At 39.8% G+C, this 25,480-nt stretch overlaps 1 protein-coding gene across 1 annotated transcript in view; it reads left to right on the top strand.

The window, feature by feature from the left end:
* Positions 1 to 25,480, top strand: part of SHROOM4 (shroom family member 4) — a 228,776-nt gene that overhangs the window by 105,361 nt on the left and 97,935 nt on the right. The window contains exon 2 of the mRNA XM_055268327.2: positions 21,058 to 21,209. Within this exon, the coding sequence (XP_055124302.1) occupies positions 21,058 to 21,209 (152 nt within the window). The remainder of the gene's footprint in view (positions 1 to 21,057; positions 21,210 to 25,480) is intronic.

Genomic DNA, 25,480 nt, shown 5'->3' with positions numbered 1-25,480 from the left:
GGAAGCAGGCATCATACATCAGGTATGACAGGCTGCAAGTAACTGAAACCCAAACTCTAACTGGCTTAAACAATTAGGAAATGTATTATCTCACATAACAAGAATTCTAGGGAAGAGGCAGGCTTTAAGATTGGTTGATTCAGCTGTTCATAATGACTGTCAGCGGGTATCAAGGTAAATCATTACTTTGTTCTCCAGCTGAAGTGAGAGGAACCTAACAACAAGTTAAGTCTGGGAAACCATATAGGTGTCAAAGTTTCTCAGTTCTATCTTTATAAAAAGGAGAGAAACATGGGCACTGGAAAACAATAGGGTAGATTCAAAGTATCCACTGAGTTCATATTAGCTGTGTGGCCTTGGACAGTCAGTTAGTTGCTCCAAGCCAATTCCCTTATGTGTCAAATGGCAGTTGTTATAATATTTGACTTGCCTCTAAACAGGCTGCTGGTAGGGGTCATGTGAAATAATGTGAAGACATTTGGTAAGTCATATAAGGTGCCATATACCTTTGAAACCTTTGTAAAAAAATTATTTTTAATTGACATAAAAATTATATATATTTATGGTGTACAACAGGATGTACTGAAATATGTAAACACTGTGGAATGGCTAAATTGAGTGAATTAAAATATACATTACCTCACATACCTGTCATTTTTGTGGTGAGAACACTTAATTTAAAATCTCTGTGATTTTCAAGAATATGATACATTGTTCTAACTATAGTCACTATGTTGCACAATACATCTCTTGAACTTATTCCTCCTAACTGAAATTTTGTATCCTTTGACCAATATCTTCCCCAAACCCCCTTCCCCCTGCTTATCTGCCTGCACCCCTGGCAAACACCATTCTACTCTTTGATTCTAATAGTTCTAATCAGCTCTCACATATGAGTGAAATCATGCAGTATTTGTCTTTCTGTGCCTGGCTTATTTCACCTAACATAATGTCCTCCAGGTTCATCTATGTTGCCACAAATGATGGGATTTCCTTCATTTTTAAGGTTGAATAGTGTTTCATTGTATATATCTACCACATTTTCTTTATCCATTCATCCATTGATGAACACTTAGTATCTTGGCTATTGTGAGTAATGCTACCATGAACATGGTTGTGCAGATATTTCTTCAAGATACTGATTTCCTTTTTTTTTTTTTTGGAATATATACCCAGAAGTAGGATGATTGGATCATAGGGTAGTTTTATTTTAATTTTTTGAGGAACCTTGATACCGTTTTTCATAATGGCTGTACTAATTTACATTCCCACCACCGCTGTGCAAGCCTCACCACAGCACCTCACCACCACCTTTCCTCCACAGCCTCACCAACACTTCACTCTTGTTTTTTTGATAATAGTCATCCTAACAGGTATGAAGTGATATCTCGTTGTGATTTTTATTTGTATTTCCCTGATGATTGGTGATGTTGAGCATATTTTTATATGCCTGCTGGCCATTTGCCATGTCTTCTTTTGAGGAATGTTTTGGCAGGTCTTCTGCCCATTTTTAATCAGGTTATTTGTTTTCTAAGGCCTTTTAAAAATTACTATCATCAGACATAACACCTACTGTGTAAAAGGCACTGTTAGATTGAAAGTTTAAAATAAAACCTAGGTACTAACCTTAAGTTTCCCCAAACAGTGCAACACACATCTACTAAGCACCCATAGGTGTTGGGGACACAGGTATGAGAGAGACCCCCTGCCCAGTAGAGCAGGGGAGACAGACTTAGGAACAGACAACTTCAGTACAACTTGGTAAGTGAACACAAGAGTAGAGGTGTGTGCAGAGTGCTCTGGGAGCGCACAGGCCTTACTAACCTAACCAGGCTTCACAGGGAAGGGGTAGGCAGAATGTCAGAGCGTATCAAGCAATAAGAGGGATATGAAAAAACCCGTATAACATAGAAACATATATAAGCAAAGCCCCCAAACAGCCTTCTTATTTTGTATTTTAGGGACACACTAAGGGGTAGAGTCTATAGAAAACAATGAGTAAACAACAGTGCAATGAACTTTTTTCTCCCTCCTCTCCATCTGTTGTGGTTAACTGGCACATGTTCCCTAGAGCTTCTAATCAACAGTCTGAAAATTAAGCCTCTCTATGTAACAGGGTCTCAAAATGTCACTGAACATGGACCTTCACTGGCAGAACAGTATTCTCTGACGCTTCATGATCTTCTGTAGCATATCCTCTGGGAATTGCAGAAGATTGAGCCTCTAATAACTGGTTGGGCAGGTGTATCAACTTTTTCAGGAAGGATTATTTGACTACAGAGTCTCATATATCCTATCATTAAAAGTTGCATTCTCCTATCCTGTGTTGCTATCTTAACATACTGTAAATTAAAGTTATAATTTAAAAGGGTTGAAGTGCATTTTAAAAACAGTAAATGTTATTTAAATATAAAGGAATCTCCCACCCCATTGTCCAGTTTTTTCCTTTTTTTCTTTTATTGATACATAATATTCTACATATTTAAGAGGTACATGTGAATATTTGTTGCATGCATATAATGTGTAATGATCAAGTCAGTGTATTTGGGGTATCCATACCTTAAGTATTTATTATTTCTCTGTTGGTAACATCTCAAGTCCTTTCTTCTAGATACTTTGAAATATATAATATATTGTCCATTGTTGGATGAATAGTTTGCAAATATTTTTCACAGAATTGGAAAAAATAATCCTAAAGTTTGTATGAAAGCAAAAAAGAGCCCAAATAGCTAAAACAATGCTTAGCAAAAAGAGCAAAGCTGCACGCATCACCTCCTGACTTCAAAATATACTACAAGGCTATATTACAAAACAGCATGCTGTCGGTATGAAAACAGACACATAGGCCAATGGAAAAGAATAGAGAACCCAGAAATAAAGCCATGTAAATAAATAAATAAATAAAGCCAACAGATTTTTGACAAAGGCACCAACAGCATACAGTGGGGAAAGGACACCCTTTTCAATATATGGTGCTGGGAAAACTCAATAAGCATATGCAGAAGAATGAAATGATTTTTGTATCTCTCACCATATAAAAAAAATCAAATCAAGATGAATTAAAGACTTAAACATAAGACCTGAAACTATAAAATAACTGGAGAAAAATCTAGGGAAAACTCTTCAGGACATTGGTCTGGGCAACGATTTTATGGCTGAGACCTCAAAAGTACAGGCAACAAAAACAACAATAGACAAATGGGACCATACTAAATTTAAAAGCTTCTGCACAACAAAGGAAGCGGTAAACAGTGAAGAGACAAGACGTTGAATGGAAGAAAATAAGCAATCTTTTCATTTTTTCAAGTGCTACTTTCATCAATCCCATCAGTACTGTGGGTGGCACTGTGAGGACAGGGTGAACCTTAGGGTTATTTTCAAATTTATTTTTACTTTTGTTTTTTGAGACAAGTCACCCAGGTGGGAGTGCAGTGGTGCAATCATGGCTTACTGCAGCTTCAACCTCCTAGGTAGGTGCAAGCAATCCTTCCACCTCAGCCTCCTGAGTAGCTGGGACCATAGGCACATGACACCATGCCCAGCTAATTTAAAAAAAAAAAATTTAGAGACAGGGCCTCCCTATGTTGCCCAGGCTGGTCTCAAACTCCTGGGCTCATGCGATATCCCCACCTGGGCCTCCCAAAGTGCTGTGATTACAGGCATGAGCTACTGTGACTGCCCTGAATCTTTGGGCTAGATGTTGAGTCCCAGTGACAAATAATTGCTTGACATCACTCTCTTGTGTAGACATCATTGCTGCCAAGGACTTTTTGCCTCCTAAAATGCCTTAATTATAGCCTGATTAGGTCTGACCACTATAAAGTCTGCTGCACTTTGGGTGCATGATTTCCTGTGCTACATAGAGCTCTGCTGTTAAACAGGCTCATAAAGAACCCTCCTGGACAGCTTCTCAGGCCCAAGTTTCTTTTCTGCTGTGCTTTATTATCTCCTGGGGTGGATACCCACCTGCCTGCTCTCAAGTTGCTTCCTCAGACCCAGAGTTTGGCAGTGCTTTCGGCAGAACAGTCAACCTTCCTGTTGCCTCAAACAAGGTAGGGGACTCAGAGAAGCCAGACGCAACCCCTTGCAGAGGAGCATAAACCTACCCTTGAAAAGCAGACTGTTTCACCTCTCTCATACCAATTAGTGAATGATGGGATATGCATCAAGGGGAGGAGTGCTGAGAGAATCCTCTCAGGAAGTGAACTGAAAAGGAAACTAACAAGGGTTGAGCATGTTTTCCAAATGACAGGATCCCGTTTTGTGGGGAGTCATCCCAGAGCTGGAAAAGATGTCAGAACGATGAGAGAAGGTAAGCAAGAGAGTGAGTTCATGATCAAGTGTTTTGACCATGGGTTCAAATGAATGTAGGCAGAACTACCTTAGACCACACTCCAGCTTTAATCTCTTGCTTAAATTTTGCTTCACACTCCTTTCAGAAAGTTTCTATTTTTAATTAATTTTGGGGTACATAATAGGTGTTTATGTGTTACATGAGATGTTTTGATACAGGCATGCAATGTGAAATAATCACATCATGGAGAATGGGGTAGCGATCCTTTCAAGCATTTATCCTTTGAGTTACAAATAATCCAATTACACTCTTTTAGTTATTTTAACATTTACAATGAAGTTAACTATTTACTATAGTCACCCTGTTGTAGAAGGATGGTTACCAGAGGCTGTGAAGGGTAATCTTTCTTATTTTTCTGTTTGCAAAGGGGAGTTTGAAAACCAAAACTCAATTGAATGTCAGGGAGTCAGTTGAAACATATGAACACTATATACCCACCATAATATAAGGTCGTGGCCCAGGCTGCAATTTTCAAGAAACAAAAAGTGCTCAGCAATCAAGCTGAAGCTGACACAAAAGAATTTCCATAGTTGAGACTCTACAGATCCCACAGGGGAGAGGAACAAGTAGCACTTAATTGAGAGTTCCCTACTCAATATAGCTCTCATTAGGTGGTCAGCAATTGAAGTGTAATTTCAACAATAACCACCCTGTGAGGTAGGTGTTATTATTCTCACCATTAAACAAATAAGGAAACAGGTTTCAGAGAGGTGAAGTGACTTGCCCAAGGTCACACTGTCACTAAATGGCAGAACCAGGATTTGAACTAATGCCTTGCACATAGTACGATTTCAGTTCATGCATTTTGGAATGCATACATCAATGAAAGGTCTGTGGGACAATAAAAATCCAAATTTTTTACTTGTTTTTGTGTGTTTCTGACATTTTATAACAGAATGTTTTAAATTTACAGAAAAGCTGAATTTTACATTAAACACTTATATATACCCATCACCTAGATTCTACTAATCTATTCCTGCTATACTTGTTTCATACCTATTCATGTATTGATTTTCTCTATTCACTCATCAATATTATTTTCTGATACATTTCCAAGTAAATTGAGGACATCAGTGCAGGTCCCCCTAAAATTTCAGCATGTGTATTATTTACTAGAGTTCAATGTTTGTTTACAGGTGTTCTTTTCCTTTTGAGGTAAAATTTACAGACAATGAAATACAAAATCTGACGTGGGTGAGTTTTGACATCCCACGCACTTGTGTATCCAAAATCTCTATTAATGTATAGAACACTACCATCACCCCAGAAATTCCCCTCATGTGTGTTGGTTTTAACCATGCTGTGTAACTTCCTTACCTGAACCAGCATCTCTGTTGGTGGTTAGAAGTCAATGATTCTAACTGGGAGGCTGTGTTGAGATCTCTTTTCTTTCCTTGACTGATGCTTTGGGAGAAAACCAGGTGGCATACAATAAGATTTGGTCCTCAGTGCACTTCACTTTGATAAGTTTCACCTGGAAGCATTTCTTTTCCTTTTAAGCAAATGTTTGTGAAAGGTTGCCCATTGATTGCAGCAGTCAACTTTGTCGGTTTAAACTGAGGTGAAACAATGACTATTTGTTGTAATTTATTTTAATTTAATGTTACTAAGATATAAGGGCTAGCATTAAGTGGTGGTTCTTTTCAGCAGGGACTCTTTCATCTATGTTTGTTTAAAAGTAAAAATAAGGCTGGTAAACATAAAATGTTCGTGGCTTGGTCCTCAGAGTGAGCTCTAGTCAGTTCCTTGAGACTTAGATCAAGGCTAAGGGCGAAAATAGTCACAGAATACTCAAAGGAGTGTGTGTGCCTGAGTAGGATTTAGATGAAAAACCCAAAGGGACTTTGGCTTATTTCAAAGAATCTTATCAAAGCAGACAGACTGAATTACCTTTGAAACCCAGGCTTCAAGGAATTGGGTATGTAGTAAGATTCAGACTATTCCATGACCCAGGGATTGTGAGATATTTTTTATTTATTTTTTATATGTGTATACATTTTTAAAAATAATTCCAACTTTTTAGATTCAGGCGGTACATGTGCAGGTTTGTTACGTGGGTGTATTTCGTGATGCTGACGTTCAGGGTACAATTGATCCTGTCACCTAGGTACTAAGCATAGTACCCCCCAATAGTTAGTTTTTCAACCCTCGTCCCTCTCCCTCTCCTCTCTGGTAGTCCCCAGTGTTTGTTACTGCCATTTTTATGTCCATGAGTACCCATTGTTTAGCTCCCACTTATAAGTGAGAATATGTGGTATTTGGTTTTCTGTTCCTGCATTAATTTGCTTAGGATAATGACTTCCAGCTGCATCCATGTTGCTACAAAGGACATGATCTCATTCTTTTTGTGGCTGCGTAGTATTCCATGGTATATATGTATCACTTTTTCTTTATCTGATCCACCATTGATGGGCGCTTAGGTGGTTTCCATGTCTTAGCTATTGTGAATAGTGCTGCAATGGACATACAAGTGTGTCTTTTGGTAGATCAATTTATTTTCTTTTGGATACTCAGTAGTAGGATTTCTGGGTCGAATGGTAGTTTTAAGTTGTTTGAGAAATCTGTGAGAGTTATTATAGGCTAAATTAGCAGAGATACTGATGGGCTAGTGCCTGCCCCTACCAAACACGCCTGTGACTTTGATTTTTTTGGTTAATATTATTGTTGCTGGTTGGCAGTGTGAGCATCACCAGGAGGACTTCTAATTCAGAGATTTTTACACTGTAGCATTCGTCAGCATCACCTGGAGGGATTAAAACAGATTACTGGCCTCACCCACAGAGTCTGTGATTCATTTGACCTAGGGTGGGTCCTGAATGTCTAACAAGCTCCCAGGAGATGCTGATGCTACTGGTCCAGGTACCACACTTTGAGAACCACTGCTCTGAGGACTGAATGAATGAATGTATAAATAGGATCCCTTGTGCCAGAAACATTTCTTCCCCTCTATAAATATGGCATTATTTATGATTCAGTGAGAACAGGCATGCCCCTTACTCCAGCTACATTTTAGAGTGAAGAGATTCTAGGAAAGACACATAGACTACCCCTTTCTCCAACCTGCAGAGCAAGAATTTCAGTTTGTACTCGACTTATTATGACCCTATCTTTTCACAGTCCTAACTGATCTTGCTGCATACAGGGAAAGAATCTAGGCCCCCAACCACATGGCATAGTTTTAATTAACTCCCTTCTGTGTTGGGACCCTCAGAAGAGATAATATGTGGCTATGGAGACCATACACCCAGATTTCCTGGGACAGCTCTGATTTCACATATTCTATCCTTTTGTCCTCATAAATATAATTGTCAGACCATGTTCTGCTTTTGGGTTCAGAAAATATTGTTCCCATATGCATGGCCTAGGGGCCCTGTGGAGCCAAAAGCAAGTCTTTGCTTTCTTTCTTGGGATTGTGGGGGCCAGGGCAAAAGCTTGGCTCATTGTGAGGGATAGAAAGTTGGGGAGAGTCAAAATGTTTGAGATCGCCAGCAAGCTTCTCGTTGCTTCTTTCTTTTCAAGTGTCCCAGTGACCGTGTTACAGATCCTGGAATGTTGCAAATAAGAGATTCTGAGTGCTGAAAGGGACTAAATTGGACCTCTGGCTGCCTCTTTTTCCTCCGTCCCCCACCCCTCTGGAAGGACCACACAGAAATAGCAAAGAGAGAAGAGCCACTCCAAAGAAGGAAATTCCACAACCTTAAGTGACTGACCACTCAGTCTAATATTTACCTATTTTGCCTGGCAGGAAGTTCTTCCTCCTTGCTAATATCAGTCCTTCTCATTGCAATGTCAGTTTCTTTTCCTTTGCTCTGCTTTCAATCAAAATTGAGAACAGCTGGTCCTTCCCTCTAAATTTTTTTTATGTGCTTAGAAGTCATATTAAACCATTCTTCCTGGGTCCAGGTTTAACCATCCTTGGAGCTCCTTTATCCTTCCTGCATGTATCTGACTTGCCAACCATTTAATCATTTTGCCATAGGAAAGCAGCTTAGGCAGCCTGGGCGAACAGTACAGCAAAAGCCTAAAGCTTTATGGCTTGTGCTAATGGGTGTGCTAAATGTTTAGTAGAGACTATTTTTGAGCACGCAATTGTGAACAATTTAAAGTGGACTGTACATGGAACCCATTTCCTCTCCTGGCTCCCCCAACAGGGCCTCCCCTTAGCAGCTGAAATGAGTTAGTGGCAATCAGCGCAAAGTAGGAATCCTGTGGTTTCTGCCCTTCCCTCCTGCTGCTTCTATGGCAGCTAGTCTCTTAAAATGAGCATTCTCTCTAGAATAGCCAGTAAATGTGACATTGGAATCAGTTGGACAAAGGGTCTAGGAGTCACTTTAGCTAAATAGCAGGAGGTGCTAGTGCTGAAGCACCACTGGAGGTTTTAGGAGAGGTTGAGGGGACAGGGTTGAACAGCGATTGATGAAAGAGTTTGGACCCAGAATAGTTGCTATCCACAGAACGGTTGTACCTCAGAGTTGTACATGCCTTTTTTGCAAGTTTGTAGAGGACGTTTCTGGCCTTTGTTCACTTGGCCTTTGTCCACTGTCTCAACTATGCGAAAATGATGCCAGGAATCTGTGGCAGAATCCCAGCTTCAGGGCCAGTTGGGTTCCTAAAAGAGAGGAGGGTAACTTGCCATGCGTGGGATTCTTCTGTCAGGCAGGCTACCTGCCTTTGATGGGATATGTTCTTCGATTACTCAAGTGATTTGGGAGGGCTGCTGCCTTAAGTTGGCCTGCAGGGTGGGTCCAGGGCCCATGTTAGGGTGAATTGGATATATCTGATGGCACTGCAGAGAAAAGGGATATTGTCCTGTTCTCATCTTCTGACTGTTGGCTCCTCTGTTTTAATCAAACCTTAAAAGCTCTTCTCTTTATAAACACCAGCCAGGCAGTTTGTCTCAGCAAAGCTACAGGAGCACTTAATATATGCAGTCATAAAGAAGAAGGAAGAGAAAGAGACGGAGAAAAAAAAACCCTTTGGCATTTGTATGAGAGTGTCACTGAAGGCTTCATCACAGATACACTCAAGACTTAGAAACTGAAATTGTCTTGGGATGGGGGTGGGGAGAGCAGTTTGATTGAAGCCAAAGGCAAATTGCCTTAAACTCTGTGTAATTTCATATAACTCACAGCAGCCACAGGTAATCTGAATCAGACCTGACAAAACTTCACTATCACTTATTGTCCATTAGCACTGAATGCACGCTACAGATATTAAACTTTTTAAAGCCATATCATGGTGGCCATAGTTTCTAAATCCCAATCACAAAACCTGGCTTGACAAAGGATTTATTTTCTGACTTGTGAATTTGTTTATATGAAAAGCCTCACAAAAGGTATAATCACTAACTCACAGAGGTATAAAATACTAAACCCACTGAACAAATGGTTTTTAAGGAAAGAACTATAGTCGCATGAAATTGGGTCAGGGCAAACTCATTTGGACATTGATGAGGGTTCCCCCCACCCCACACATACTTTTTGGGGGTCTGAGGGCACTGGTTAACGAAGTACTAAATCAAATTAGAATCTGGTTTATGCCCATCATCTGGATTTGCTCTTAAATTTTTCAGGGATGGTGAACTGAAAGAGCCTGTTGTAATGTCTGTACACACGAAGGTGGAGTCGATGTTACTTTGAATTCCCAGATGCTGGGAGTAGTTAAATATCCCACTGTTCATGGTCTGTTTGTGAGGGCTTGTGTGTGTTTTAAATTAACTTCCTAAGGCAGAGAATGTTAAAAACTGAGGAGAATCATATCTGGATACAAGTTATTATTGCCATACACCTCAGTTTCCTTAAAGGCTCCATTCCTTCCACTAAATTCAGAGTCTAACATTCACCCTGGGGCACCTCGTGACAAATAGGATATTTAGCTCAAAGGATAATTATTCTGGAATATTCTGAGCCAATAATAATAATGCTTTTTACAAAGTTTAAAGTGTCTCTTTAGTAAGAACTCTTTGTATTGCTAGTTAAGGATCATGAATAGCAATATACCCGTGAAAACCAAAAGGTTTTGTCACAACCTTGCAGAAAAAAGTATCTTAAACCTAATAGACGCTCTATCCCGGGCAAGTCATATAATATCCCTGAACCTCAGTTATATGAAAAACAAAGTGAAAATATTGTTCCTTCTCCAGAATCAGTCAAATGAATAGGGTGATATCCTGAGATCCCTTTTAATTCTAATTTCAACAAATATTTATTGAGCAACTACAATGTGTTCAATACAGACATTTATTTTCCTAGGTGCCAGTGACAGAGCTGTATAAAGGCATTGACTATCTCCCACACTATAATGTAGCTTGACAGCAAGTAAACATACATAGAAATAAGTGAGATCATGTAAGATGGTGGTAAATTCTATGAAGACAATAAAACAGGTAATGTGATAGAGAGTGATGAGATGTGGGTAGAGAAGAGAAGGAACATTCTTTATGTGGGTGGTCAGGAAAGGCCTCTCTGAGGAGGCAAGATCTGAGCTGACACCTGAATGATAAAAGGAGATATGTAGGATCTAGAAGAAGAATGTTCTCAACAGATAGAACAGTAAGTACAAAGATCTTGAGATAGGGATGGGCTTGACCTCTCTGAAGAACAGAAAGTTTGGTATGATGTGTGTGTGTGTGTGTGTGTAGAGGATGAGAGGTTGTGGGAAATAAGGTCAAAAAGGCATGCATGGCCAGATCATGTAGAGCTTCTGATCTGTTGCTATTTACATTGTAAAAATCATTATTTGGTCTGTCTGATTTAATTAATGAATGTTAGTACCAGATGTTAATGACAGGAGGGCTTGAAGTTTGCCCATAGGGAACCCAAGGAGAGGGTCTGGGTGTGGAGTAGGGGGGCAGAAGGGGAAGATGAAGTAGAGAAGGCGAGCTCAAATGCCTTGTTGGCAGGGCAGGGAGAGGTGGGAGTGGAAAAGAGAATGTGTAGGGAGGGTTGGAAAAAGTTTGAGGGAGGAGGAAAAGCACCAGAGTGACCTTGGCTGTGAGGAACACCCTCAGTGCCAAGGTTGTGGAGTCTGCTATCAGAAGGGGTCAACCTTTATAGGAGAAGGGGCAGGACTGTACTCTTGTTTAAAGTTAGAAGAGTGAGAATGAGCAGGAACTGAAGCTAAAAATCTGGTCGTCTCTTTTTATCCAGCCTTAACTTAAAAAGCTGGTCAGATATCAGAGAGAATGGCATTCACATTGCTTGCCTTATTTATTTTCCAGGTCGTGAACTCAAATGCCTATCACTTCCTCCTTCATTTTCTTCTCAACCTAATCCTGTCATTGCAAAAGGAAATAATCTCTGATGCAAGAGTCTCTTCCCGCCACTAACACATAAGCAATTGAGTGCATTTTTTTCTCTCTTTTTTTTCAGTTGTGGAAACTCAGTTTTGTTTTATGTTATTTGGCACGTTTTGTTGAGTAGGAAAGAGATGGTGTGTCATTTCTCAGTCATGATGTGAACAGGACAGTAGCTTGGAACAGACTGTGTGATGGCTCACTTATTCCCAGATTTGTAGCGCTATGTGAACGCAGCAGCAAGTGTGCTGATTTAATATAAAATGGGATCTATCCTAGGCTTAGTAAAGGATGTTATTATTATTGCTTTTGCAACATACATGTATGCCTTGGTAGGTTATTTATTTGGGAGCTGTTTGCTTTGGTAGCAGTTATTCATAAGGGTAAGAGGAAGTTAAATCTCTTTTCTCCTCCTCCATCTCCCACTGGTCAGAGGTCTAAGTGGAGACCAGAGATTAAAATTCCTGCCAAGGAAAGGGGGCCTGGGCAGGGTCAAACAATGTTCTGGGAGTGGCATGCAGGTGCCCACCTCCGGGAAGTAGAAAGCAAACCCCCTCTCTCTTCGTTCACATCTGCTGGAGGGTATATAGGCTCCTAGTAAGCTGGACAAGTGGTTTTCAGGCAGCAAAGCAGGCCTAGTAGTTTCCAGAGGCAGCCTTTTGTCCCTACCCTGATGGGTGTTTAGTCCCTGGGTCCTTTTCCAGTCAGAAATGACTAATGTTGGCTATGTGTACTCTTTAGAAACTGTCTTTGGCTTTTTGCATAATGGATTATAAATAAATGGCTTCAGGGAACCAGCAGTGAGTTATTGAGTGAACCTGGCTTTGGGATGGTTCAGATTCCAGATAGTTAATCACATCCTCTTGGGTTAGAAGACTGTATCTAACTCATTCACATTCAGTAGGCAAGTTAAAAAGGCATTTTTGATCAACTTGAAAAATAGTTTTCACATCAACAATGGCTTGTTACTGAAGAAATGAAGATTATATTAATCCAAGTAGAATTATTCCCATCACTCTCTAACAGTCTGGTGGAATTTAACACACCTCTTGTTTTAATTTGGCCATTTCTTACAAGTATTAATGCACAGTTTGAAAATGACAATGAATTGATATGTCCTCTTTGTAGTGTTTTTATATTAGGCGGTAGGTAAAAGACTGTTGGTCTTTTCAGCCTCCTAAGGCTCACCTGCTAGATTTGTACACAGTGCTCTCTTAATGCTGGAGGACATTATGGACTTTCTGGTTTGCCCTAGACTGTTTTAATGCTATACAAGGGTAAACTCTGTTGCTGACAACTGCTTCTGGAAATCAGGAGCAAATTCGCTTGCACTCTACCATATTCATTCCTCCAGTTTGTTCCACTCTGGTTCTCCCTGAACTCTCTCCACCACATCAGCTTTGCAAGGTTCTCTGATCATTTGTATCACTGAAAGTCATATCTTATTACAGTCAAGAAACATAGGCAATCTAACAAAGAGACTGCATTAGTCCATTCTCACGCTGCTGTAAAGATACTACCTGAGACTGGGTAATTTATAAACAAAAAAGGTTTAATTGACTCACAGTTCCACATGGCTGGCTGGGGAGGCCTCAGGAAACTTACAATCATGGCAGAAGGTGAAGTGGAAGCAAGGCACGTCTTACATGGCATCAGGTGAGAGAGAGAGAGAGAGAGTGTGTGAGGAAGTGCCACACTTAAAACCATCAGCTCTCGTGAGAATTCCCTCACTATCACAAGAACAGCATTGGGGAAACTGCCTCCATAATCCAATCACCTCCCACCAGGTCACTCCCTCCACATGTGGGGATTACAATTCAACATGAGATTTGGGTGGGAACACAGAGCCTAACCATATCAGGGACAGTAATGGTGCCTGAGGAAAGGCTAGTTGCCTGTGTGACAACAGCCTGATGAAGTTCAGCTTCTAGGAGTAGGTGTCACGAACTCTGGACACCATAAGAAAGAAACATATCTGAGATTGACCTGAACTCTGGGGACCATAAGAAAGAAACATATCTGAGATTGACAAGAGTAGTAGCAGTAGATGGCTCCAACATTGGATGAGGAATTGATTCTATTTTTATAATATGTCAAGACAAAAATTGGCTGGAGATTAAAAATGGAATCAAATCATTAAGACTTTTCACCTTTACCTGTCATCTGGTAAAATAAAGTGTTGGTCTTTGTTTTCATTTTTTACTGAAATCCTCTACCTTCTAAGAGGTAGGGAGGATGAATACTATCTCAAAGCAGACAGGAACAATGGGTAGATTCATAGAGTATAGCCCTATTGTGAAGGCTGACGTTTTAGGAGAAATGTTTTGCCTTGATTAAAACTATGAGTATGTGAAAATAATGCTGGAGTCTTGGTGCCTACCTCAGAAATATAAGCTGAATAGTCTAGAATTAAAGACTAAAGAATAAAGAATAAACCATCAGCTCTCATGAGAATTCCCTCACTATCACAAGAACAGCATTGGGGAAACTGCCCCCATAATCTACCCTCTTTTTCCTTGTTGGTATCTCTTAGAATCTGATCTAATTATTCTTTTAATTCTTTCTTAAATTAAGGAATAATTTACATATAGTAAAATGCACAAATCTTAATGAAAGTTTAGTTATGTATATTCCCATATGATCTGCAGCCAGATAACTATGTAGAACATTTCTAGCACCCCCCAAAAATTATGCTCATCTGCCTTTACAATCAGTAGTACAGAGTTAACCATTTTTTCAAATTATCACCTCTCTTCTTTACCTTTATGTAAAATGAAATCATACAGTATGTATTGTTTTTGTCTGGTCTCTTTCATGCAACATAATCTTTTAGACATTCATTTTATTACATATATTTTTTTTGGACTGCTGTATAGCATGTCATTTTTTGTATGCGTATGTTTTGAAGGACATTTGGGTTGTTCCTACTTTCTATTATTAATAAAGCTGCTGTGAACAATCAAATCTTTTTATGGACACGTGCACTTATTTCTCTTCGGGGTCTCTAGGTATGGAATTGCTGGATCTGAGAGTAGGCATACAGATTTCCAAAATGGTTGTACAGTTTTATACTCCTGCCAGCAATGTAGAGAGATCAAATTGCTGTATATTCTCACCAATACTTAAGTCTTTTCAATTTTAGCCATGCTGGTGGATATGTAGTGACATTTTACTATAATTTTAAATCACATTTCCCTAATGAAGAATTATATTGAGCACCTTTTCAGATGCTTATTGGGTATTTGGCTATCTTTTTTAGTGAAGTGCTTGTTCAAGCCTTGCCAATTGTTAATTGGCTATTTGCCTTTTTCTTATTGATTTGTAGTTCTTTTAATATTCTGGATATAAGTCATTTGTCAGGTATTATGTATTATGAATGTTTTCCTAGTCTGTGGCTTGTCTTTTCCCTTTTTTAGAACTGAAGATTTTTTTTATTTTGAAGAACTCTAATGTATCACTCTTTCCTTTATGATTACTACCTTTTGCATCGTGCTTAAAAAATCTTTGCCCACCTCAAGGTCACAAAGATATGCTCCATGTTTTTCTCTAAAAGCCTTGTGATTTTAGTCCTCTCATTGGGTCTGTAATCCAGCTAACATTTTTAGTACAAATGTACATCAGTAAATATGTTTTGAGTATGTGTCCCCAGTATACACAATTTTATTTATGGATGATCTAGTTTATTATCACCAATATTAAATATTAATAAAGCTTGATTTTTAAATTTTTTAGATATATAAACAGAAGTTCCAGTGGATCATCTTGTACACAGCCTGGGATGCATGTACCCCATTCTGAACACTATTGTTCTATACCACCAAAGACTAACATTTGTGACAAACACTGATAGCATTAATGTCAGAAGAACACTTCGGTGTAAACAAATGGCTAGAGTTGACAGAGCCCCAGTGAGCATATCTGCTAGCAATGTAAGAAACCCTCAGTTTACTCTTGTGCCGTCACGTTTGTCACCCCTTACCGGACTTATAGAGACAGCAGGACGATCTGACTTGGTAGGAGCAAAGACAAATTTGCCTTTGGTTGCTGACATAGGGGACAGTGCTCTTGAGTCTTCTTCTCCTGTCCTCATCACCAAATTCCTAGAGCTGAGCTTGGCACTGGGCTGAGTTTTGGCAAAGATGCTTAGAATTTGACTGGAGCTAATCCCCAGGGAAATTTAATGATTTGGAGCTTAGACAGCCTTTGTTGTGAGGATTAGTAAACTAGATGGTGATTAAGCAGCTGGGGAGGAAGAAGCTGTCTGTTGGGCTAGGTCATGCTGTGGGGCACAGCGTAGTTCTGTTGGCTCAAGGTCAGGGGAGCCCTTGGGCCTGATTCACAGAGCTTTACACTCTGGGGCAGCTCCTTGTAGGATTTGGGCGTCTGCTTATTAGCTGGTAGAGGGAAAGAATGGCTTCTCCCTTGGTGTCCACCTCTTCCCTCTGTCCACATATAGGGATTACTCCTTTGAATCAGGTCTACTTACATCTTTTTAATTGGTTATTGTTTTTCAATTCTCATTGAAGAGAAAAGTTTTTGTTGTCTGTTTTGCCTTTTGGAAAACTGGTGTAAAGTACGAAAGATGAAATTAGGAACAGAGTTTCTTGGTTTTCTAATCTAGACTGCTTCGGAAATTTGAGAGCAGTTTTTAAGGGAAGAAGTTGCTGAGAGAGACAATTTAGGAATTGAAAGCCATGGCAAGAAGACTGCCGAGGTTTGAAAGCCTGTATCTCCCATGTCCAGGGAACCCTGATTAATTTCTCCTAGCATGATCAGATTCTAAGAGATACCAACAAGGAAAAAGAGGGTAGATTAGAAACAACCCCCAACCTGTGGTTTGCTTAAGATTTCAAACTAAGTTTCAGAATGAGCAAGGACTTTATTCATTCTTTGATGCTCCTACTTCTTAATAGTTAAACTTCCCAAAGCCAGCTTAACCCTAGCTCTACGTTTTTCTATTCATTTCCCAGAAAAGGCCAAATTGATGAACGGATGCCTGGAGTGTTACTAAAAACTTGAAAATCTTTCTACGATGCTAAAAAGATATTCAGAGGGTATATTCTTTCTTTAAATAACTGGACTACAGTATTCTGAGTGGATCTTTTCTGTCCGTTTGCAAAAACAATAAAACAAAAACAAAAAAACAAACACATCAATTTAAACAGTTATATTGTTTGCCTTCTTTAGATGATAGACAAGCTGGTGGAGGTAGCAGTATGGGCTGGTAATTTGGCCAGAAGCTCTTGGAACTGACCAAGAAAGTTTCAGTTGATGCCCATTTTTTCCAATAAGTTTCCTGTAGCAGGCAGAGGTGTTCACAATCATGTCATTGATTTTTAATGCTGCTCTTACACTACTGTAATAGGTGTTCAGTACCCATCAGTTATTGTTGCAGATGGTGTTTCTCCTCTGAATGCATTTTTAAAGTATAAACCTGATGCAACAGTTCTTTTGTTCCCTTTTTCATCTTCTAAATGTATTCAAAAGACCCAAGCAAGTATCTGTTAGTATCTGACTAAATAAAAGCTACTGGAAAGCCAGCAAGTGCTGTTAAGTCAATTGTTGTTTGCTTTACTCTCAAGGGGCCAACTTGTCACTTTGTTGACAGCTATCAGAGTACTTCATGCTTCATTGAAGACCCATCAAAAATTTCCAAATTGCTAGCTCATTAGCACAAAATAGGGCTTCAGGAATCTCTTTCTCTCAGTGTCCTGACCGGGCCTTATTAAGTGTTCCAACCTTGGTGGACCACTCTGAAACAGTGGATGAAGACCAGGGGAATTGAAAGATGGATGTTAATTAGTCAACTTTGAAGGAGTGAAACAGGGGTGAAGGCAGAGTACAATGGGACAAAAAGCTGAGATTATCTGTGTCAGCAGAAGGATAATGCATGACTTTGCTAACTGTTCACAGGTCACTGAATGTCAGAGCTGAAAAGGCTCAGAGCTGTCAGAGCCCCAGGAGATCATCTAGTCAGGCCCTCTTACACATTTTACCAGTAAGAGAAGAGAGGCTGCAAGAAGGGAAAGGGACTTGTCCAAAGTCAATCAGCTCTTCCTAGCTTTCCAGGCACCACCTGGCTTTTGGTTATATGACCTCTATGTAATCAATTTTCAATTACTTGGGCCACTCACTACTAGCCCAGCAATCACTTGGGTAATCCAAAATGACACATAAGTTAACCATCGTTTACATTGAGCTTTGTGATGTGTGTTTATACCGACATTCCAATGCATCTGGGTCTAATCTGAGAATTCACAACACTTCAACTGAAACAAGAAAGCCACCCTGAAGGTCTGATTCAGGAAGAGCTGGAAAGCTTACTGAATGGATAGCATCATATATTGTTATACAGACCCTCAAACAGGGTATTTTAATTTCAACAAGTTTGTTGATTCACACCTTTCCAGGGCCCCAGCCAGAGTTAGGAGGAGGGAGGTGGGAAGGGGAAAACAAAACCTTTTACAGAAGAATATACGTATCATCTTTCGCCCCCCATCCCCCTTCTCCCTTCCTCTCATTCATTTTTCCTTCCTTCCTTTCCTTTTTTTATTGATAGAAACATGAACATCTGCTTTGTCTTCCATATAAACAAATATGTGGCTGAGACATTGACCTATAGAACTGGCTGTAAGGAGGCCAAACAATAAATAGAAGACATGCTAGATCTCAGAAATCTAGAGGTAGAGTGGGGAGGAGAAAGACCAGTGAGCAGTAATTTAAAAAGGACCAAAAAGTCTGAAAGAGTATAGAGTCCATTGCACAGCTCAGTAAATACCCTGGGTCTGGAAAAGGGCTAGTCTGGGGTATAGTTGAAGGGATCTTCAACCAAATGGAGTCTTACTTCCTGATCTGGACCCTTCTGAACTCTTGGATTATGCTTGGGGACCCAAAATTTGCTGGGTTTTTGTCTGAGCATCTTCAGACTTGTACTAAAGTAGGATTATTTCACTTAACATATCTCTTAAGGAGGAGGATGCTGGTGACTGAGAAGGGGCATGGAACAGAAAAAAGGGGTATGAACAGTTGGCCTGATGCTGTAGTCCAAGAAGGAGTCTGTGCAAGGACTCAGATAGTGGCAGCTGAAGGAGCAGTAAGGAATGCCAAATGCCTGAGCTTTTGCTACAGCAATAATTAAGCATTTTAGTTTAAAAGGTTTCCCCCTTTTATCTTTTGGTCTAGAATAAACAGAGATCTTGCTGCTGTAACAGAGTGTTTAATTAACGAAAGATGGTACTTAATACATATTGAGGGGAAGACTTGCTATGGGTAACAGTAATATGCATAATTAAGTTGTATGAATTAAAAATAATGGGTAGAGTGAATTAAGACTAATGTACATCAACAGGGAAAATCTATTAGCATTCATTAGTTAGACTTCTGTTTGTGGTTCTTTGTTAGCCTCAGGAAACTCTTTCAAATGGCTGATCCCTGTTGAAAGTTCTGACCGGTGCTAAGGGCCTTCTATGGATGCCAAAGGAATGAGTCATTCAAATAGAACTTCTGAAATTCAAGTACAGCACTTTCCTTTTCTCTCTCTCTCTCTCTTTTTCTTGGCAGCAGGCAGCAGTGACTGTGAAGTAATAATGATAATGACAATGGAAATAAGAGTGTAATCCTGATTAATTTGCTGAGAGTTGTTCCCCATTTACCAATATTGGCTTGTTTGGTGTTGAGTGTGGCCTGGGTACCAGAACAAAGGTATATATATTCAATGTCACTTGGCTAACCTATGATTTGTCAGACAAAGGTTAATTTTTTAAAAAAAAGTTGGGTTAGCAGCAATAAATGTAATAACATTCTGTGATTTAACTCAGAAGTTCAATTTATTTGACGGAGTTTAAAAAATCCTGAACTTAAATTTTTCTCTGCACTCAGGAGGTCTCATCTGCCAAATTGCACATGATCTGGCCAACCTAAAGCTCAACAATATTATAACTTCCATGGTGTGGGGAAAGATGGAGGGGACATTATGAAAGACTGAGAGAGAGATTGGAACAAGAGTAGAAGTGTAAAAATACCTCCAGTGAATACCAGCCCTTAATTGCCCCATTTAGAATCTGCCATCCCCTAAGGACTATACAATTTAATTATCCTTACGTTCCCTTTCCCTGGAAACAAACAAAAACAACTCCTGATTACATCAGTGAGTTGGAGCCTTTTTTACCTGACCGTCTCAGTTGATAAATAAGCTGTAGACAGCGAATTTCTGCCCCTGAGGCTAGAAATTAGGAGCCTTGTTCATTTTTGTATCTCTAGCATGTAGCATGTTGTCCTGTGCATAATAGAAATGTGATTCAGTACTTAAGGAATGATTGATTAATGGATGGATGAGATGACTCCTTTCATGGATTATCATGGATGGAATTGATGTTCTAATAGGTAGAACTCACCTTCATGGTAAAATGAATGTAATAAAAATGAATGTATAAAATTAGCCATAAGCAAGGACCCCCAGGGACATTCTGCTTTGCTTTGCTTTTGCCTGCCCCAGTGGCTATTATTTCTGCCTTTGCTTTCAATACCCCTCAGTCTGACAATCTTCTTCCCCAGATTGCCCTGGTTAGTGGAAATTCTATAGGCTGTGTTGGAACAGTAAATACCCATATTTCCAGCTTTCTCTGAATGCTCACTGTGTGTCAGACACTAGAAGCACTGTGCTGGGCACATGTTGAAGAGACACAGATAAAGAAGCAGCTACATTGTACCTACTTGTATCTTTTGAATTTGCCATTCCACTCACAGAATGTTGAGCTGTAAGCCACTTTCCAGGTCTTCAGAGTCAACTCCCTTGTTATAATAATCAGAGCTCATATTAATTAAGGACTTACTGTTCTCAGATATTTACTATACTAACAACCCTGTGAGGTAGCTAGTCTTGTTATCTACATGTCACATAGGAGGAAATTGAGACACAGATGTTAAGTAACTTCCTAAGGGTCACACAGCTAGGAAGTAGCAGAGCTAGGATTCAAACTTAACGTTTGTCAGACTTCAAAGCCTGCCCAAAGATAGTAAAGAGCTTACCAAAGGTCATTTTGATGGAGCCTAGCTCTTCTGGCTCTAATTTGTCTGCAGGTTTTGGTAGGCCACGCTGCTGCTTTAGCCACACAGTAGGGTTCCTTCCAAGCATCAGTTTCTTATTTAGAAGTTCTAGTCTTCCCAGTTGGACTGCTCATTCCCCCAGTCAGGGATTGCATTATTTCCATGTTGCCTCCTTCCTCAAAGGTTTGCCCAAGCTTTGCCTTCAGTAAATAATGACGTGTGATCAGCACCTAAGCTACTCCCAGGAGCTGCCTAGAACCATTCCCCAGTACTACTTGTGGCTCCAGGGTTGGAAGAAACAAGAAGAATTTTGGGGAGAAAGTCACCTCACTACCTGCTTTCTGTTTTGTTCTCTACAACACAGATTGAAGATGGAGGCAAGGCAGCTTTGTCCCAGAAGATGAGGACTGGTGATGAGCTGGTGAATATCAATGGCACTCCATTATATGGCTCCCGCCAAGAGGCCCTCATTCTCATCAAAGGCTCCTTCCGGATTCTCAAGCTGATTGTCAGGAGGTAAGGTACAGGGAGATTCTCCGTAAGGTGCAGAGGCCACTGAAACTTGGCTGGTAATAAAGCTCAATTGAGTCATGTCTCTGTCAATATCATAAAGGAAAGAGGTGTTACACTCGAATAGAATTTTGCAGACAACTGAAGCAGAATGGCACAGGAGAAAGAGCCTTTGGTTCAAATCCTGGCACTGCCACATAGACACATAATCTTGGATAAATTTATTTGTCCTCTGCAAGACTGTTTCCTTATTTGCTATAAAGAGGACTAAATTACTCATTATATACCAAAGGGCTACCTAATCCAGTGTTTTTCAATCTCCTTCTTCATAATACACTATCATTCCTGAACCACATATCAATGGAGACTTAAAGAGCCCCTACTACAGCCATGAAGGCTGTAGCAAACTCTTAGAAACCCTTTCCTTGAGGATTGTACAGTCTAGCAGGGGACAAAATATACACATGTGACTAAGTAGCAGATATTTTTAAAGAAGGCAATAAAGGCTTGTGTGTGATTATCAAATGGATCGTTCAGACAGAAATTGCTATTAGAGAAAGAGATCACTGCAGAAGGGATTGGTAGGGTAAGACTTCATAGAGGAAGTGGAATTTAAGCTAAAGGGTAAGTATAATTTGAAAAATAAACCATCAGAAGAGGAAGGCATTGCAGGTAAGTGCAGTGGCATAGGCAGAAGGAAGGGAAGGACATATTTGGGCACAGCCATTCTGCTACCACCAAAAGCATCTGCCTATTGGTGAACTTTCCACATGGCTTTTCTTTCATTTTGCTGCTGCGTCTTTGCTTTGTATTATTGGAGCTCAGCCTTCTCCCTTTCTATTGTTTTTTTTTTTTCCTTTATCGTATATACACACCTAAGTTTTTCCATCTTGCATCTTCCCACAATCTCACTTCTCCCTCTGGCTCCTGCCCCGTCTTTCTCCTTTTGTTCATACTCAGTCTCAAAGGAAGAGTCTATAGTCACTATCCCCACTTCTCCACCTGCCATTTAGCTTTCTACCCTCTGCAGCCAGAATTTGACCTCAGAACTCCACTGAAACTACTCTGTCAAAAGCTACAAATTAACGCCTAATTGTCAAAGTCAATGGGTTATTTTTCGTATTCATCATGTATGGCATTTAACATTATAGCTCTAGATTTTGCCCCCGCCTTCCTTTATGAAACTCAATACCAAAAATCTCACACAGCAACTCAATAGCAAAAACAACAACAACAACAACAACAACAACAACAACAACAACAAAAATCCAACTTAAAAATGGGCAAAGACCTGAATTGACGTTTCTTAAAAGAAGACACACAAATGGCCAACAGCCATGTGAAAAAATGCTCAACATCACTAATCTTCAGGGAAATGAAAAAAAAAAAAACCACAATGAGATAGTATCTCACCCCAGTTAAAATGGCTTTTATAAAAAAAAAAAAATGCTGGTAAGGATGTGGGAAAATGGGGAATCCTGGTACACTGTTGGTAGGAATGTGAAATAGTACAGCCACCACAGAAAACAGTATGGAGGTTTGGCAAAAAAACTGAAAATAGAATTATCATATGACCTAGCAGTCCCCCTGCTGGGTACGTATTCAAAAGAAAGGAAATCAGCATATAAAAGAGATACCTGTACTCCCATGTTTATTGCAGCACTATTCACAATAAACAAGATATGGAATCAACCTAATCCATCAGTAGATGAATGGATAAGGAAAATGGGGAATACATATACAATGGAATATGATTCATCCATAAAAAGAATGAAATCCTGTCATTTACAGCAACACAGATGGAACTGGAGGTCATTAAGTAAAATAAGGCAGGCCCAGAAAGACAAATATTACATGTTTTCACTCATATGTAAAGGCTGAAAAGAGGGATCTCATGGAGATAGAGAATAGACTGGTGGTTGCTAGAGGCTGGGAAGTGGGGTGGTTGAAGAGAAGTTGATTGATGGGTATAAAAATACAGTTAGATAGAATGAATAAGATCTAGTGTTCAATAGTTTGGTAGGGTAACTATAGTTAACAATCTATTGTATATTTCAAAATAGCTAGTAGAGAAGAATTCATGTGTTCTCAACATAAAGAAAAGATAAATGTTTGAAGTGATGGATATCCCAATTTTCCTAATTTCATTATTACACATTATATGTATGTATCAGAATGATACATGCACCCCCAAAATATGTATAACTGTTACATGTTAATAAAAAAAAAAAAAAAGCTCTTACTTTTTTTTTTTTTTTGAAATGGAGTTTTGCTCTGTCGCCCAGGCTGGAGTGCAGTGGCATGATATCGGCTCACTGCAACCTCCGCCTCCCAGGTTCAAACAATTCCCCTGCCTCAGCCTGCTGAGTAACTGGATTACAGGCACGTACCACCACGCCTAGCTAATTTTTGTATTTTTAGTGGAGACGGAGTTTCACCATGTTGGCCAGGCTGGTTGCGAACTTCGGACCTCAAGTGATCCCCCTGCCTCAGCCTCCCAAAGGGCTGGGATTACATACATAAGGCACTGCGCCCGGCCAAACCTCTTACTTTCAAGATAGTCAGTTTCCTTGTTCTTTTCCTACATCCCTGTCCATTTTTTAAAAACCAGGCTCTTTACTACCTGCTCTTCCTCTGACCATTCCTTAAATGTTGGTGTGTCCCATAGTTCCACCATTTTTAACTTAATGTACCCTGGAAAATCTCACCCAGCCCTATAGCTTCAATTTATTTTCTATATCTCCTATGCTCCAGACCATATAACCAACTTCCTATTAGACATTTATACTTAAATGTGTCAGAGGTATTGCAAACACAACATTCCCCAAACCTAACACGTGATCATCTTCTCCCAAGATCACTACCTATGACCAGGACCACTATGTATCTACTCAGCCAACCAAGTCAGAAACACATAAGCCATCTTTAATTATTCCATTGTCCTCATGTTCTATATCCAAATGATTTATCCTGAAGAGAGAATATTTAAGGAGAAAGGCTTTGGATCTAGGAAGAATGAGGTTATTTAGGATCCCATTGACTTCTATTACCTGCTGGTACCTAAGATTAATCCATACCTGCCCATGTACATGGATAGGAGGTGACATGTTAGGTAATGCCTTATATAATAGATACATTATCACTGATTAAATCTTGGATTGGTCAAGATTTAGGTCTTAAATAAGGCTTCTTGGAGGGGTAATTTGGTGAATTTGGAAGCGTTTTTGTTTTGGAGTTAGATATTCCCATGTTTGCAACTTCCTAGGTCTCTTATATGACAAATAATAATTCCTATATAATGGCATTATTATGATGATTAAATAAGATAATTTATGTAAAATGACTGTCACATAATGGGTTGTCAGTGAATTTCATTCCCATTTCTTTCCTTAGGGTCTAAAAGAAGCATAATTGGAATAACCAGACATTGTTAAATTGGGAGAGCATCAGAATGGTGGTGTGCTTTGCAGCCTAACCTGCAGAGAATGATGTGCTAAGGAATCATTAGGGGTGGCAATGATCTGAATAGGAAATAAAGGCCCCTGTGAGATGCTGGTTGTACAGAGAGACCAGCACTTAGAGGGAGTGTGAACACTATCTAGAGTGTCTTCTGAGCCAGTCACAAGAATGAGAGTGTTCAGGTGTTTCACCCACTCATCTCGCCAGGGTGAGTTCCATGTCCTCTTTCCTCATACTGTAGCAACATCTGCCACTATCAGTCACATAGGAGTGGCTATAATTATGGGCTTGGACTAGCAGGGCCCTTTGGTTTTCATGGTGTGGCAGGTCCTATGGCTCCCGGAACCTGTATTTTCTACCCTTTTAGCCTCCCCATCTCAGCCCCTATTGGTGAAGGCTTTCAATGACATAATTTATTAGGTGATGCTGCCCTCTTGTGGAAAACTTAACCTTCACATGTGGACTACCCTGGGCACGGTATAGGAAATTAATTCCCTCTCGTTTAGTCCAAATTTTTCATCAACTTTATGAAAGAGCTCTTAACACGTAAAAGAAGTGTGATTACCCTAAAATTTGTGAATTTTCAGCCTAGTGTTTTATACAGTTAGACTTTGGTTTGAGTAAACAATCAGCTGACAAAGATCCAACACTTAGCTTTAGGTCTGGGCTTGAGTCCTTTTGGGATGAATATAAACAGAAGGAACTTTAGAACATGGCCAATTCTGAAAAGCCAACCCAGCTCTTCCTCCTATATTGCTGTCTAGATAATGGTCAGCTAAATCAGAAATGCAGGTGTCACCCTCAACTCCCCTCTCACC

This window comes from Symphalangus syndactylus, chromosome X (genome assembly GCF_028878055.3).
Source record: "Symphalangus syndactylus isolate Jambi chromosome X, NHGRI_mSymSyn1-v2.1_pri, whole genome shotgun sequence".
In the NCBI taxonomy this organism is placed as follows: Eukaryota; Metazoa; Chordata; class Mammalia; order Primates; family Hylobatidae; genus Symphalangus; species Symphalangus syndactylus.
The sequence above is the reverse complement of the archived record's forward strand: the minus strand, read 5'-3'. Positions and strand labels throughout refer to the sequence as shown.